The following is a 16,613-nucleotide window of genomic DNA, read 5'->3' on the forward strand; positions in this document are numbered from 1 at the left end:
TTATGTGTATAGGTGGTTTTTTTGCATGTGTGTCTGTGTACTGTAGGTGCTCCTGGTGCCTGCAGAGACCAGAAGAGGGCATCAGCTCCCTTGAAACTTGAGGCACAGACAGTGTGAGCCACTGTGTGGGTGCTGGGAATCAAACCTGATTCCTCTGGAAGGACAGCCAATGCTTTTAACTGCTGAGCTATCTCTCCAGCCCCATAATCACAAATTTAAAAGTCTAAAATTTACATTTTTGTTGCCAAAAACTTATGCCAGGAAGAAAAACTAGTAACATCCTGTCTGTTCTGGGATATTTGATAGGCAGACAACCTTACGTCTATCCTGAAAGACCATTCCTTTGGGGAACACGTGAAGGTGTTCCAGGCTCTAATACCAATACTGAGTCCTCCAGCACACAGCCACAATGACAGCAAAAAGTTTGCTCCTAGCATTGAATTCACTACCACCTGATTTTTACCGCCTGTCCATGTTGTGTGTCAGTGTTCTAGGTCCTGTGGAGGCGGTGTTCAGGAGAGAGGAGTCTCTTGCCCAGGCGGCCTCTGTGATTGGACAAAAAGACCTGCATCCACTGTGCCCTGCAATAGGCACCTTTGCTGCCACTGGGCCACTGGGGATTGGGACCTGGTAAGAGTTGGTTATAGGTGCCTTGTGCTACCTTGGCTTTGCACTTAGTGTTTTCATTACTACTAATATCACTGCAGAGAAATTTTATAGCACATTTTTTTAAATTTACAGATCTCTTCACATTAAAATTTATTGCTAAGATTGGAGACTGGAGAATTGAATTAAAAGGGGCACGTTTAATATTATTGCGAAGATTGTAATTTTTGTTTTATATTAATTCTTTGAGATTTTCAGACAATGTATCATGATTCCATTCATTCTCAACACTTCCCCCGACTCCTCTCAGATCCAACTCTTCTTCCCCACCTCACCCCCATACTGCATGTTCTCTTTTGACTTTTCTTGAAGACACTATCTCATAGCAGGACCCATGGTCCTTTGTTCTTATAGGATTACTGACCCCTCGTCTACAGTGTTCCCTGAGCCTTAGGTGCAGGAGTCATGTTCTAATTGTACTAATTGGAGGCAGGCACCCTACAATCAGTTGAGCTCTGCATTTTGTTCAGTTGCAGCTTTCTGTAATGATCTCCTTCTACTGAAAAAAAAATGCTTCTTTGTTGAGGGATGAAAGCTATACTCGTGTGTGGACATAAGGATAAGTACTGAAAATGTAGTTAGAAATTATATTTGTTTAGGAAAGTAACAGCAGTGGGTTCTCATCCAGAGTCCAATGCCTTACCAGCTAATATAAATTTATAGTGCCAAACATAAATTCCTTCCTACTGATTAGGTCTTAAGTCCAATTACAAAGCTGTTGGTTACCCCTAAGATATAAGTGCCACTATTGTCCTTTCAGAATATCTTCCTATGTTGGCCTACAGGCATTACAACTGGATAAGACTATTGACTGCTTTTCTCTCTTATCAACTTGAGTAGCTGCTCTTATATGGGGACTATTCCTCAGCTAGGAGGCTTCCAGGTCAGATCCAGATATAGTCTTCCAAGTCCTCTGTCCAAAGAATGTGATATGTTCAGCAACTGGATCTTATCTTCTTTTTCCGAAAGGCATCAAGAGCAACAGCAATAGTGAATATTGTTTGAGAGGGTCTCGTCTCTTGCACTCCCCTGACTTACGAGATTTCCCATGGCTGGAAGTGAGGTTTTTGTTGGACAGTTTTGAAGGGAACACTGTTCCCCCAAGTGACACAGTTTTAATTACATTATATAGATATATAGGAGGTTTTCTCTGGTCCCACCCAGCCTCACAGTCCTGCAGCCACTTATAAAATAACCACTCAGAGGCTTAATATTATTTACAGACTGTATGGCCATGGCTCAAGCCTTTTGCTAGCTAGCTCTTATATCATCAATTAACCCATAAGTATTAATCTATGTATTGTCACATGTTCAGTGGCTTTACCTGTGCCCCATTACATGTTGATCCTTGGGTGGCTGGCTTGAGTCTCCCCAGACTCTGCCTTTCTCTTTCCTGTCTCTCTCCTTTCCCACCTGCCTCTAAGCTGCCTTGCCATAGGCCAAAGCAGCTTAATTGCTAACCAATGGGAACAACATATATTCACAGTATACAGAAAGACATCCCTCAGCATACATATATGTGTGTATTTATTTATTGTATGCAATTTTAGGCAAATATAAAATAATATGATTCCCTATAGCCACTTCCAAACATCCTTAATGTTATTTACCCTCTCTCTTCCCTAACCCTCTGGATTACCATCCCTCTCTGATCTCCAGGTAAATCTCTCCCAACCATTTTTTTCCATTTCCCTCTTCATAGCAACTGTGTCCTGTTCTTTTAATTATGCATCGGCATGCATGTCTACAGATGGGTATGCATGCTTGAGCACAGTGCCCTGGAGGGGCAGAGGTACGGAATACCCTAGAGCTGGAGCTATAGGAGATAAGCCACTAGATATGGGTGTTGGGCCCTGAACTTGAGTCTTCTGGAAGAGCAGGAAGTACCTGTAACAGCTAGGTCAATCTCTCTGGCCCCTCCACCTTAGATTTAATATTAATTTTGCTTTGGATTTATGGATGTTCACTATACTCACTGGCCTGCAACATGTTTCTGTGTTTCCCTTTTATTGTTCTTTCCCTATGTACTACTTCCAGGACTGCTGAAAGTTGCCTCATAGCTGCTGTGAGTTCATGTTCATTATCTGGAGTCTAGAAGAGACAAAAAAAAAATCAAATACTTTCAAAAGAGAAAAGATCAAATAGCAAAAATATTCCAGAAGCACAAGGCCTAAGGAGAAGTTATTTAGGGACCCAAGTCCTTTGGTTCACTTTTTTTTTTTTTAAGATCCAAATACAGTCTTCTATCTTGAAGCTTTAGGTTTAGTCTGACTTTGTAAGTTTGGGACTTTCTTCTGCCCACAAAGCAGTTTGCCAGATGGCCAGGCTGTTTGATGGAGAAGTAAACAAAATAATTAATCTGTAACTGAGAGCAAGATTTATTTGTTGCATAAATAATACTGTCCCATTAATGATGGGGGAATGAGAAATGAACATTCCCTATCCCAGAGAAAAATTCTACCATTGTTCCGACTTGACCTGAGTTCTATAGGAAGGTAGATTAATTATTAATGTGAGAAAGCTCAGCCCAGGGTGGATGGTGCCACCCCTGGCAGGCAGTCCTCAGATGTGTAAGAAAGCAAACTGAGAAAACTGTAGAGAAACCCAGTAAGCATCCTTCCTCCATGGCCTCTGCTTCAGTTCCTTCCTCCGGGTTCCTGCCCTGGCTTCCCTGGATGATGGACTGTAACCTGTAAGCCAAACAAACCCTTCCCTCCCCCAAAACAGTTTTGGTCAGTGTTTATCATGGGAACAGAAAACCAAACTACACTTAGTCTTCATAAAGCAATCTTATCTTACAGATGAAGAAAAAGAAAGGAGGGGTAAATTATTAGGATGATAAACAGCCAGAAATCCCAATTCCCCTAAACTCTAGTGTAGGACTCTTTCAGAGTCTGTCTTAAATATTCTCCGTCTTTTCTCCTTCTGGCCTTTGTTACAGACTTTTATTGACCCTGAATGTTTTATCTGAGTAGTTATTTCATTGTTTCTTGCCAATACCTGTGGGAGATTTTAGGTGAATTAACTAATTAAAATTATCTTCAGATTCAGTCACGGAAAACTCTGACTCTGATTCAAACATGAGACCCCATGCTGCTCCTATTATGCTTCATGATTTATATACAGTACAATAAAATAGATGAGTAGAAATTAAGAAAAAGTACTATATGTTATCCTATCTTCTATCTAGATGGTCTCTGCGAGAAATGAGGTTTTGTTAGTCAGTCGTATTTGGAGTTGATTGGTGGTAACCCAATCTAGAAATTCTCTTATCTAGTGTTCTGAGCCTCCAATAATATTTCAAGTGGCAAATGGATTCTTCTAAGTTTAATCACTTTCCCCTTTAGCCCCTTTTGAGCCAGTTAGACAGTGGATATTTGCTGAAAATCACACTGATTGCTGTGAAGCATGAATAATGGGGGAGTGTGATTCTGTTCTGCTCCAGCAAGACTGAAATTCAAAGTCCCGTAGACCCATTTCTGCCCTATATACACCATCGTCTTTGTTGGCCCAATGCTCATTCCCATTGGTTTTATGCTCCAACTTTCCTGTTTCACACTACTCTCCTCTTCCTAATAGCTTCATCCCTTCTTCTCACGCTTGATCTCTAGCCCCAAATCAGTACTAGACCAGAGAAACCAGAAAACACCATGGCGTAAATGGCGAGGGGTTCTTCTATTCTCCTTTCAGTTCAGCCTTTCTCCTTCTGTCTCACATTATGCATTCATAATGTCCAAATGAATATTTGTCATATATCAATGTCAAAATGAATGTTTGGGTTGAGAGTTTTCTTCAGAATCAAGGCTGCTCCCTACAAACCATCTTTTATTCTCTTTCTTCACATTTTCTGCCATCTGGTTTCTTATTCTCCTATTGCTTGGCAGGAAGTGTAACCACCAACCACACTCACTTTTGCACCATTCACACTAGAATTGAACGTCTTTTTGTGTCTGTTACAAATTGCTGAAGAAGTGACCAACTGGCCCACCTTGATTCAGGTACCTTCTCCTGGATGAGTCAAATATGGGAGAGTTGGCATGGTCACATGGGACTAGCATGGGTATCTGGACCCCAATATTGTAGCTGTGTGGTAAGACCAGCAGGGAATTTTCAAATGTGAGGACGAGGAACACATTCTGCAGAAAACCCACTAGCACATGAAGCTAAATTCATTCCAACAGCCTCTAGCACAGGGCTTTTCCTAAACTCACATCTTGAATTGATTTAGATTTCAACTAAGGCAGTGTAGTGTTTTTATTACACCTTGATCTCACGATAGTCCTAGCTCCAAAGGGCTCTTGGTAATCTAGACTTTCTCTCAGCTGACTGTGGTGGGGTAGGGGATGCTCCCTTGGTAGTCCTGGGGAGGGCCTGCAACTCTCTCTGTCTCTCTTTCAGTGTCCCACTTCCTGTGGCGGCGGCTCTCAGAAGAGAACTGTTCATTGTATCCCCTCAGAAAACAGTACAACTGAAGATCCAAACCAGTGCCTCTGTGACCACAAAATCAGACCCCCAGAATTCCAAAAATGCAACCAGCAAGCCTGTGGGAAGAGTGCTGGTAGGTGACTGGGTTGCTCAGGTGGGGCAAGGCTATGCTGGAGGAGACGGCTTTTCACGAGTAAGTTATCCTTTGTGAGTCAGTTTGTGAATAGTTTCCTGGCCCCTTTGCTGAACAGAAAGTCTTGATGCTGACGAGGCTAGACAGGAATTGTGAGAGCAGATGACGTGATTTAATAAATTCTGATGGACTCCTTGAGGAATTACCACATCTGATTTCCTGTCTCAGAGCATATTTACACTGTTGCCATCCCACCCAGAGAAGAATTACTGAGAGATATTAGCCTTTCTCAGGAAGCCATCTAAGTACAGAATGATCTATAAATCTAAGTATACTGTCTTAGGTCAGGTTGCCCAGAAACAAGCTAAGGTGAATATACATTTATTAAGGACATGCTCTCAGGGAAGACAGTTAGGGAGTGAGGGGGGCATGACATAAAAAGGAACAGGTATAGCCCAGGTATACAGAGCCCAGCTTGGCCTGCAAGAATTGATTTTGCCAGCGGTTAAAGCTCTATGCTAGAGACAAAGGAGTTCTTCTGGTAGCCTGTGAGCACTCTTCCTAAGAGTCAGAGTGTCTTGGAATTAAAGAAGCTGAAAAGGAGAGAAGCTCGGAATTGTGTAGGGAGAAGGGAAACATGGCAGTGGGCAGGAGACGTCCAAAGGGGAAGGGTTTAGCATCTGGTTTAGGGTTAGGGTGCCTCAGTGGCAGAGCATTTACCCACCATGTTCACGGCCATGGGCCAGATCTCCAGCACTACCTAAACACGTATCTGAAAATGTAACATCAGATATAGTCACTCTAGTCACTTTAAGTGTGCCACAGGGTAGCCTGAGGAGGTTACCTGTGGTGTGTTTGTGACACACAGAGTTGATAGCAGAACCCCAGGTCTCCTTTTCATTCCTTGCATGTCACCTATCTTCAGAGAGGAATCTGGAATGGAAAACTTTTCATCTATACAACTTTATGAAGTTATTTAACTCTGAGTTGTGTGTTCTTTGGGGGTATAAAGAGAGAAAATGACTCAAACCTTACAGACTTCTTGTGAAGATTTTAAACATGTATAAAATGTCCTTAAAAAGACAAATGCTGAGCTGGGGGAGACAGCTCAGCAGTTCAGAGCACTTGCTGCTCTTGCAGAGGACCCAGGGTTTCCAGCACCCACAATGGGTGTCATAGCTACCTGCAACTCTAGTTTCAGGGGATCCAATGTCCTTGTCTGGCTTTCACAGGCTCCTATGTGTACACGAGGCACATCAACTGAAGCAGGTACACACACATACACATATAAATAATAAATATGTTCTTATAAAAGACAAACGCTTAATCAGGCATGGCAACATTACCAGTAATCCAGCAATCGGGGGTAGGAGGGTCTAAAAGGCAGCCCAAGCTAGACAATGAGACCCTGTCTCCGAAGACAAGGACCTCATCCTGAAACAGCTGCTACTTCCTTCCGACAACTTATATTATGTCAATGGACTAAAATGTCTTTATCTATAAGTGAGTAGGTTCAAACACAAGCTTCATGTCCCTTTTATTGATATCCTCAGCTCCATTGGTTATGGAATCTTTAAATTAAAGACCTGGAGAGTGGCTGGAGAGATGGCTCAGTTAGCAGGAGCACTTGCTGTGCCAACATGAGAGTCTGGATCTGACATCATTGGGGAGGAGCCTGGGGAAGTTTCAAATTCTGGAACAGTCAGGACAAAAGCCAGATGACTCTAACTCAAGGACGCAAACTCAAGGAAAGCTAGGAAATGACACAGCTTGAGAGGCAGCAAAGAGTATGTGGAGCACGCGGATAGATGTGAACCTACCTCTCTGAGGCAGAAAGGAGCTGCTGAAGTATCCAAAGGAGGGGAGTAAAGGAAATAAATTGTTTCTGGCATGTCCAACAGTGTCATCTTGTTTAGCTCAAGTTTAAGAAGTCATGTTGGTGAGACTTTATGCATCAGCTTCTGGCATGACTAGAAGGACATACACACTCTTACAGCAAACTCCCTGATCTGGCTGTTATGATCTTTCTGCCCATCTTCTACAATGTTCTCTGAGCCTTACATGTTTGCCAATGTTGATGGGAAAATCCCATGAAGCCTCAAACATGTACAGAGAACTCCAGGCACCCGAGAAATGCTGGGAGTGGGAGAAATAGTCTTCTCCAGGGAAGAGCACACTGATTGGTTATCCAAATTCAAGTGGACATCAGGAAAACAGACATTGCAAATAATATTATACAGACTGAGCAGGCTATGTTTAGGAATATATCTGTATTTATATATATGCACATATGTATGTATATATAGATATGTGTATGTATGTATATATGTAATAACAATAAAAAACATGAGTTTGAAAGAGAGAAAGGAGGGGTATAAGGAGGTTTTAGAGGGAAGAAAGGGAAGGAATAAAAGTTGTAATTAAAAGACTCAAATGTTTTTAAGTTAGAGGAAGGAAGGAAGAGAGGGAGAGATTGAGAGAGATTCCAGTTAAGAGTCTGCAGTTGACTCATATAAAGGGTACATGGGGATGAACCAGAGAAGTGCAGACAAGGAAATAAGACATCCAGGTATTATTCTCAAAAGTCTGGAGTTTGTGGCAGGAAGGAGAGAAAAGTCAGTCTCTGCATTTCTTAGCTGGGTGACAGAAATGATGGAGCCACTGCATCAGGGTGGGATTGGGAATGGCCAAAAGTCTTGAGTTTGGGCTAGGACGTGTTTGTAAGGGCTGTGTGAATCCCTTAGGTGAGAGTGGCCTGTGCTTTGTTTACTGTGTAGGTGTGGAGGCCAGGAGAAATCAAATCTGGGGTGGAAAGCCTGATCCCAATGATTTCCTGGGGGATAAATACTAGAAATATAATTATCACCTGTAGCTTCTTTCTGTTTTTTCCACCTGAGGGTGGCTTCCGTTGTCCTCCCTGGAAATATGAAAAGAAACCAGTGAGGGCTCATTTCCAGAGCTGCCAGACTCTTAGTCCTCAAAGTGTGGTGCTTGGACAAGCCATATTGGTGTCTGCCAGAAGTTTCTACAATAGTGGAGCTCAGACTCACCCCAAACCTACTGAATCAGACCATGCACTGAAACATTCCATGGATGATCCAGGTGTCCATTAGAATTTGACAGGCATTCTATCATAGATTTGGGAGCCAATTTGGAGATCTTCTTTTGATTTCATCCTATCACTTTCTGTTAAACCATGCTTTTAAAATGTTGACACTATTGAACCCCTCCTAAGATGTGGTTTTTATAAAATGGGAGCAATTGTCTGGGCTACTTGAATCATGCCTATTATTATGGGTTATCATTAACTCTATGTAGACTAACTTGTCCTATTTCTGGACAATAAAATATTCAATAGCCAAAACTGAAGTAAACAAAGATTATATTTTCCATCTCGAAATCGCACACTGACTAGATTGTGACTAACAGTTAGCTGGCAGCTGCTGTAAATAACAATGAATTGCACCCACCAATAATTATCAGGACAACAAAAGTTAATTACTAGCTTCATGCTTACTCATAAAGGGGCAGCAGGCAAGAACAGTTGCAAGAAATTCTCTGACTTAAGGAGCCAACCACCTATCCTGACCCCATATATACCAAGAAGCTTTGAAACCAGATTATTCAATACCAAGATTCCTGCCAGATAGGCATCGCAATAAATACCCCATATCCATCATGTAAGACCTAGTATGAGTTCACACAAGATGCATGGCTTTCCTATAGACCATCCTATTTCTTTTAGGCACCATGTGAATTTTAAAGTTCCTTTGAGATTAATATAATTTCATAGTTTCTCCCTTCCCTTTCCTCTCTCTAAACCCTCCAAAGGGTTTAGATATTCCCTTGCTCTTTCAAATTCACAACCCTCCTTTTTCTTATTGTTATGTGTGTCTGTGTGTGTGTCTGCATGTGTATATTCCTAAATACATACATACAACCTGCTCAGTCTGTATAATGTCACTTGTACAGATATGTTTTCATGACTGACCACTTGGTATTGGATAACCAGTTGGCGTGCTCTGCCCTGGGGAAGACCGTGTCTCCTGCTCTCAGAATTCATTGGTTGCCTACAGTTCTTTGTGTAGGGCTGAGTCCACCTGTGCTTTTCCCTGTTCATGTGGGAGAGGAGTCAGAATATTGCAACAGCCAGAGGAACCGGGGCTTAGCTATGAGATTCCGATGTCTCCTAGACATACCAGAAGCTACACTCATCCATTGGAACTTTAACAAATCTAAATTAGAACGACTGTGTTGGTTGTTGTTTTTTTTGTTTTTGTTTTTGTTTTTTTTGGGTTTTTTGTTTTGTTTTTTTGTTTGTTTTTTTGTTTCTTTTTTTTGTAGGGATGGGAATATACTGAGGGCTTTCTATATACTAGGTAAACACCCCACAACTGTATTTCTGGCCACATTCTAGGCTTTCATTGTAAGTTTTGTTCTTACTGTTCAGTTTGAGCGATGAGGAGTAGAAAAGGTTAAGTAGTAATACAGCAAATAAACATTTGAGTCTGTAAATTTTCTGCTGAATTTTCCAGTTAACTAGGATTTATTTATTCACTCATTCCCCAGCATTGTTGTTCAGAAGATGCTTCTTGCAAGCGCTAAATGGTGTGAGTAAGTTGCCCTGGCATCAGGGAGCTCTCAGTCTTATGGAAACTGTCAGCAACACTGAAATTTTCTTTCATGGGAAAAATACAATTTCATCAGCTTAGACCCAGCTGTCTGTAGGAGAACAGGCAGATAATTGTCCTTTTAAATGTCCAAGGATGCTATTGAATAGACACAGGGGAACTGTGATCTGATCTCCAAGCTGCCCCTAATTACAAGCATTGTGTGTACTTCGGGGCTGGGATCCAGTTGGCTGATGAACAGAAAGAAGCCTTCACTGTTTTACAATACTGAAGAGAACTGGTGTAATTATGCCCTGCCGTGATGTGGGGTTCACTGTCACTGTCTAAATGACTTTCTAGACATAGGCCAGGTACAAACCACCAACACAGGCACTCTATACCCTCTCTTGTTGCTTCTGGATCTCCTCTCTGGAACAGCAGGACTCCAGAAGTGGGTATGTTTGCAGGACTCTGAGAGCCTGTGTTCTCAAAATCAGCAAACATAGCCAGACTTGAGTAAACCTCTTTAGTCATTAGATATTAACATAATCTGACAGGAGGGCTCCCCATTTTGAGCAAATTGAACTGTTCTGGGCATGGGACACTTGTTCATGTAAGTTCCTCCCCAGATTCTGAATAATCAGCACTAGAGTCTCATTCCCCTGAGGGCAAAGCTTTAGAAGCACTGAGATGACATCATATCCCACCTAGAGGACACTGGGTTACTTAGTTTCTTTGGAACCTTCAGGATTCAAAAAGGAAGAACATTGTTGTCATCCTTGTTCATCCCATGTTTGGGCAGTAATGGTTAGACTGTGTGGTTGTAGCTTCTGATATTACTATGAGATATAATCTCACAGCAAACTTCCTGATCTTCCGGCTCTTACAATCTTTCTGTCCCCTCTTCCAAAATGTTCCCTGAGCCTTAGGTATGTGAGTGTTTTGTAGATGCATCCAATGGGACTGGACTCCACAATTCTGCATTTTGATTGGCTGTGGTTTTCTGTAAAGGTCTCTCTCTGTTGCAAAGAGAAGTTTCTTTGACTAGGGATGAAGACTACACTTACTGTGTGTATAAGGACGAATGTTTATAGCTTGTTGTCAGGGATTCTGCTGGTCTAGTAAATTAGTGGTTGTAGATTTTCCTCCAATAGCCATGATTTCACTAGTACTGAGTAGTTAGCTACGTTTCCGGTACCACGCCCAGTTTCCCTCTTGTTGAGCAGGTTCTTAAGTTGAACAGACATGCTGAAGTGGACATGGAAAAACTAGTGGGCACTTAAACTGCAGACTTAATATGGAGGGAGGCTTCTAAAGACTCTTAAGATCACCACAGACACCTCCTCACTAATGTCATACTAGCCTTCAGTAGAAAAGGCTCACACACCATTCAGTTCAGCAAGTGACAGAACCGGCAGGGGCCAGGCTGCAAGCCAAGCCTTCCCATTTCCTCTGTCTTCTCCATTGATCATAGCAACTCCAGAGAACTCTTATGGGAAAGAATGTGTAGCAAAGAGCTCCCCAACATGTACTTTTTCCTTACAACCTGTGAGGACTTTAGATGCTAAGAAATTTAGGAAGTCATGTGGCGTCTGGGCTTTCATGCTGGACTCTGTTCCAGAAACAGAAACATTACTTGTTATAAAGCAGCAGCCCATAGATGTACAGTCCAGCCCCCATGGAGAATGCCTGCATCACTGGTGAATACATGGAAGATGCTAAAAGGGATATTGTACAGTGCTGATACTCAAACCAATCATGGACTCCCTTACTAGAACTTTAGAAAATGTAAACAAATTCTTTATGTCTTTTAGGAGAGACATTTTTAGAAATATGCTTAAATCTATAGAAGCTAAGGAAGAAAAGATTCAATAATAAAGACAGATTTGGGGGGTCCAAGGTCATTATATGATCCTTATTTCTAAGTGTACTTCAAATAAAAACAGGATTCTCAACAAGGCCCTCTAAATCAACATGTGCAAAGCTCATATGAATTCACAGAAACTGAGGCAATATGCCCCAGGCCTGCAAAGGTCTGCACCAGCATATATACTATGCACCAGCACGGGTCCTCAGCATACATGGTATGGCTTCCAGTGTAGTGTTTTTATGGGATTCCTGAGTGTGTGAACGAGTGGGTCTCTGACTCTCTTGTGTCTTCTCTTTTTCCTTCTGTTGGTTTTCCCTGTCAAACTTCGATGTGATAGTTTTTATTTTAACTTACTATTTTATTTTGTTATATTTTACAAAAACCAGGATTCACAAAGCTGGTAGAAAAAGCTGCTTTTCTTTTTTCAAATAAACACAGGGCACAGTCAGCAAATAATTTCTAAGGAAATAAAAAGCCTGTATGCCTCTGTAATCTGAAGCTGAAAAACCAGAGCAGTGAAAAGTACACATTCAGAGTCAAGAAGACATTACTTATTTCTAGCTGCTGACTCTGCTGCTTACACGGGACATGCACTAGCTGTTAGTGGAAACATTTTTCTTCAAGACTATTGACATATTAGAGTTCCTTGGAAGAAAAAAAGAAGTGGCCTGAGCTACCAGAGCACTCAAGCAAAGTCTGAAATAATTTCACTTTCTCAAAGAAAAAAAAAAATGTGTGAGTTGGACCTCACTGAATTTCTAGAAATGAACTTCTTCTAGAACTCGTACTGTACTGTATGGTATGTGGGCCAATGTGTTTGGAAAATCACTTGGAGAAATGTGTGTGTAAACGCTAGGATTGGGGGCCTGTGTCTATAATCCTAGCACTGGAGAGCTGACTACAAGCTCAAGACCAGTAAACCTTGTCTAAAGAAAAGGAGAGAGACAACAGAATTGTATGTATGGATGGCCTTTGTATAATCTATTCTAATTTTTCTGAGTATGTGAGAAAAGCAAGACAAAGAAAATTAAGTCCTTAACTGAAGCTCAGGAACAGGAATTAGAATTCGGTAGTAGTTCTGTAGGGACAGTGGAAGGAAGTATGTGTTCATGTCTCATGTCTTCATCTATATAGTTTCAGATGGTGGAGAAGACACTGTGTATCCATATCCCCCTCTCTACTGAGCAGTGCTCAGGAAACATGGAGATTAGCTGACTGGTTGCTGGCCACTCTAAACAGTGAGATAATGAGTTCTAAAGTCAACGCTGCCTGCTGCAGAGCTGGCCATGCCACACCTTACAAGTTCTTAGCTGCTATGGACTATTTTTCTCCCTTGTGAAATGGGGAGAAGGTTGAGTTGATGAAAAGAAGGAAAGTGTGTAAAACGCTGTTTGCAACTGTTGCCCTAACAATGCTGCATGGAGAACACCTCTGTTCTCACAGTTTACAACTATAGTCTTTCTTTTCTCTCAGTATCAATAGGTCATTTATTGGTGAAATTATTAAGGCCACTCCACGTAGTTAAAAGGGAGGTTTATTTTGTGGGGTAACTTACAAATGAAGGGGTAGGTTGCAGGGTCTGGGAAAGGTATGGCGCAGTCCGGCGGTGTTCTCTGGAGAACTCTGCTCAGTCTACCTTCAGCGTCCAGGGTCCCGGAACCAAGAGAGAGCTCTCCTCTCCATCTTGGGTCTTCTGCTTCCTCCCCCAACCCTGCCTTGTGGGTGTGCCCATTACCAAAGCCTCATTTGGGGTTGGAACTTCCAGGCCAAGGCTGGGATGGCTACCCACTACAGTCATTCAATGCCCTGTTGATTTAGACAGGCTTTGGGTACTCCTGTAGAATGTATATAGGCCTGCTTCAGTGTCCCTCAGCCCCTTTGTCAGGCAGCTATGTGAACAAGATTCTTACCAGGACAGGCTCATACACCCAGTGGTCCTCTAACAATCTTATTTACTAACATCTCTAAGCAAGTCTAGAGCTGACCCAAAAGCAAATAGTGAGTGGGTATCCTTTGCCCACCAGGCAGCCATGGCACAATGGGAATGTCTAACTTGAGCACACAGGAATGGCGTCAGTTTATCCTCTACAGTGTCTGATACTTGATAGTTTGTTGAATACCTACTATTCTGAATTGCTGTGGTCCTTTCTAGGTAGCTACAGAAAGCATTACATTAAAGAAGTTGTGCTTTTTCACCTACAAAGGCTGTTTTAAAACAACATTTTTACTAATTCTTTGAGAATCTCATATAATGTATTTTGAACATTTTGATCCTCTCTCCTCCAGCTCCTCCCTCATCAGCTTCTCCACACTCCCATCCCTGCCCATCCCAGATTTAAGTCTTCTTTTTTTTTTCTGCTCTGTTGAGTCCACTTTGTGTTGCCCAACTGTCTCTGTCAGCGCAGCAAAAGCTGAAACTTGGAGTCTCTCTGGAGAGACTTTGTTCCTTTCCCTGAGAAAAGAGACCAGTTTTGCTTTCTAGTTTGGTGGACGTGAAGAGCAGAGCAGGGGTTACTGGGAATATCACCAGGCCTCATCTAGAACTAGAAGCCATATGGGCGCAGAGCTACCCTGAGAACATATTTCAGAAGGCTGTCAGATTGCCCACAAATTGCCCTCGAATTTAACTTTACCCTTGATGAAAGCCTCAACGGCCAGCTGTCTGTCTAGTCTTGGGCGGGGGAATCCACCCTATCATGTGGCCCAACCATGGGGGCTCACATCGTTAATGAAAACTGACTCTCTGGCAGCTCTCAAGGTCAATCGCTCCTTGGCTGGCAGTGAGATTTCATGCCCATTTCCTGTCTCTAGTCTGGGTCTTGTTTTTGTTTTTCTGGCTTAGGCTTCCACAGGTCTTGTATATGCTGTTACAGCGCTGTGAGCTCAAATGTGTCATTACAGAAGCAGTTTCCTTCATGTTTTCCATCACCTCTGCCTCCTGCAATCTTTTTCCCTCCTCTTCCTCACATATCCCTGAGCCTTGTGTGGAGGGGTGTTAGATGTATGGCGTGTTTAGGGCTGAGTACTCCACAGCCTCTCATTCTCTGTGTGATGACCAGGGGAGGGTCTCGGTGTCAATTGGCACCGTCCGTTGATTTCTAATTGTTTTCTTCTCCCACAGATTTATCGTGCACGAAGGACAGGCTTTCAACCAGCTTCTGCCAGACGCTAAAATCCATGAAGAAATGCTCTGTGCCCTCAGTGAGAGCACAGTGCTGCCTCTCATGTCCGCAGACACAGAGCATCCACACCCAAAGGCAAAGAAAACAGCAGCTGCTGCAAAATCATGGCACCCTCTAGGTTCAGAAAGAAGCCATTGTCATCAACCTCCACAGCCTGCTGCTCAAGAACATGGTCCAGAAGGCCACTTCATTACTATTTCACTTTACACATGCTAGGTTCAACTGTAGATCACAACAAAACAAAATGCAATGTGCTTGTCTAGCCGCAAAATGTTCCTCATAGAAAGCTTGGTGCTAGCTGATCCCTGATAGGAAGACAAAGTAAGTATTTGAGAGAATTCTGAAGCAGCTGAGATGAGTTCCTGCGGAAAGTACCAAATTAGGCAAGTCTGTGAAAAAGATGTCTTTTCCCCTTTAAAGATGAAAATGGAGAACAGCTTTTTTCCAAACTACCTCAAGAATATCAAGAAACAACCACATTTACAATCTTTCTAATTTGTCTTCATGAATATATCCTCCTTGGCTTCCTTGGGTAGCCCCTGGGGCAGTTTTTAGGAACATTTATTCAGTAGTCAATAAGGACAGGAAAAGCATGCTAGCTGACCCTCAGTCTACCCTCCAACCCTCTAGGACTTCACAACTGGAAGTCTAAAATCTTGGGACAGACCACGGAGATTCAAGATTAAGGACACACAGACATCAATGCAGCCCAAGGGGATAAGACCAATGATCCAGAAGTCATCTCTGATTTCAGTTTAGTTTCTATTAAAAATGCAAATGAGCACAAATCAACCTCTTGCTAGCATAAGAAAGAAAATGTGGCCTTTGTTCTTTGAATTTCCCTGGCTTTGTCAGTTTCTTCAGGGAACAAATGAATGTCCCTGTCTGCCATTCTCCCTCCTGCCCTGCCTCTGAGTCAGGACCTCAGGACCCACCATCATCTCCAGCCCAGAACGATTATATACAAAACTGCTATAATCGGGATGCTGGCTCTCAACTCATCCTATCTCTCCTGAAAGAAAAAGTGAAGTTATAGGTTAAACCACTTCAAAGAATCAGGTCAATTGTACTGTCTAAGAATTTAGTAGAAATTTATAGTTTAGTTAGAAGGAAAAAAATTCTAAGAACTGGGAGAGATGATCTATTTAATGGACCCATTAGTGACTTTTAAAAGTCTTTTGCCTCTAGAGAGACAACTAGGACAGAATGCATATTTAGCATGTTCAAGGCTGTAGGTTTGATCTCTAGCAGCAGACATGCATGCATATATTTGTACACACAGCTAAACAACAAAGGCTAGTTTACCTTGTGGAGACCAGGCAAGTCAAGAGGATCCAGATCACTGAAATAAAAGTTAGAATGCTTATTCCAGACATTGCCTCCTACTCAAGGCAGAGTAGTAGGCTGTGATCACCAACTCAGAGCAAATTTCCAGGCGAGCCTATGAACTGAAGCTAGACAGAAAGAATGGGTGTGTGGAGAGATGTAAGCCCCAGAGAAAGACCTCAGAACGAGCTCTTGAGACGAGGCAATGTGTGCCTTCCTGTGATAGATTACATAGTGGTAGGCTTATGCACCAATATACATCATCTTCATTCTGGAATTCAGTATCCCACAACTCCCTGTAGTTACCTGTCTGTTCAGCAGAATGGTGCTATTGAACCTGGTGCTAATACCTAGATGGTGGCAGAGCTGACAGAAACATTAGCTGGTAGTCATATGAATGA

The 16,613-nt window shown here is 42.3% G+C and overlaps 1 protein-coding gene across 1 annotated transcript in view; it reads left to right on the forward strand.

Moving 5' to 3' along the window:
- The window catches only part of Adamts12 (ADAM metallopeptidase with thrombospondin type 1 motif 12), a 253,145-nt gene extending 237,989 nt beyond the window's left edge, over positions 1 to 15,156 (forward strand). Inside the window, exons 22-24 of the mRNA XM_036207207.1 lie at positions 487 to 630; positions 5,065 to 5,224; positions 14,826 to 15,156. Coding sequence (XP_036063100.1) covers positions 487 to 630; positions 5,065 to 5,224; positions 14,826 to 15,004 — 483 coding nt within the window. The 3' untranslated portion in view covers positions 15,005 to 15,156. The remainder of the gene's footprint in view (positions 1 to 486; positions 631 to 5,064; positions 5,225 to 14,825) is intronic.
- Positions 15,157 to 16,613: the final 1,457 nt, after the last annotated feature.

The sequence above is a fragment of the Onychomys torridus genome, chromosome 15 (genome assembly GCF_903995425.1).
Source record: "Onychomys torridus chromosome 15, mOncTor1.1, whole genome shotgun sequence".
NCBI classification, from domain to species: domain Eukaryota; kingdom Metazoa; phylum Chordata; class Mammalia; order Rodentia; family Cricetidae; genus Onychomys; species Onychomys torridus.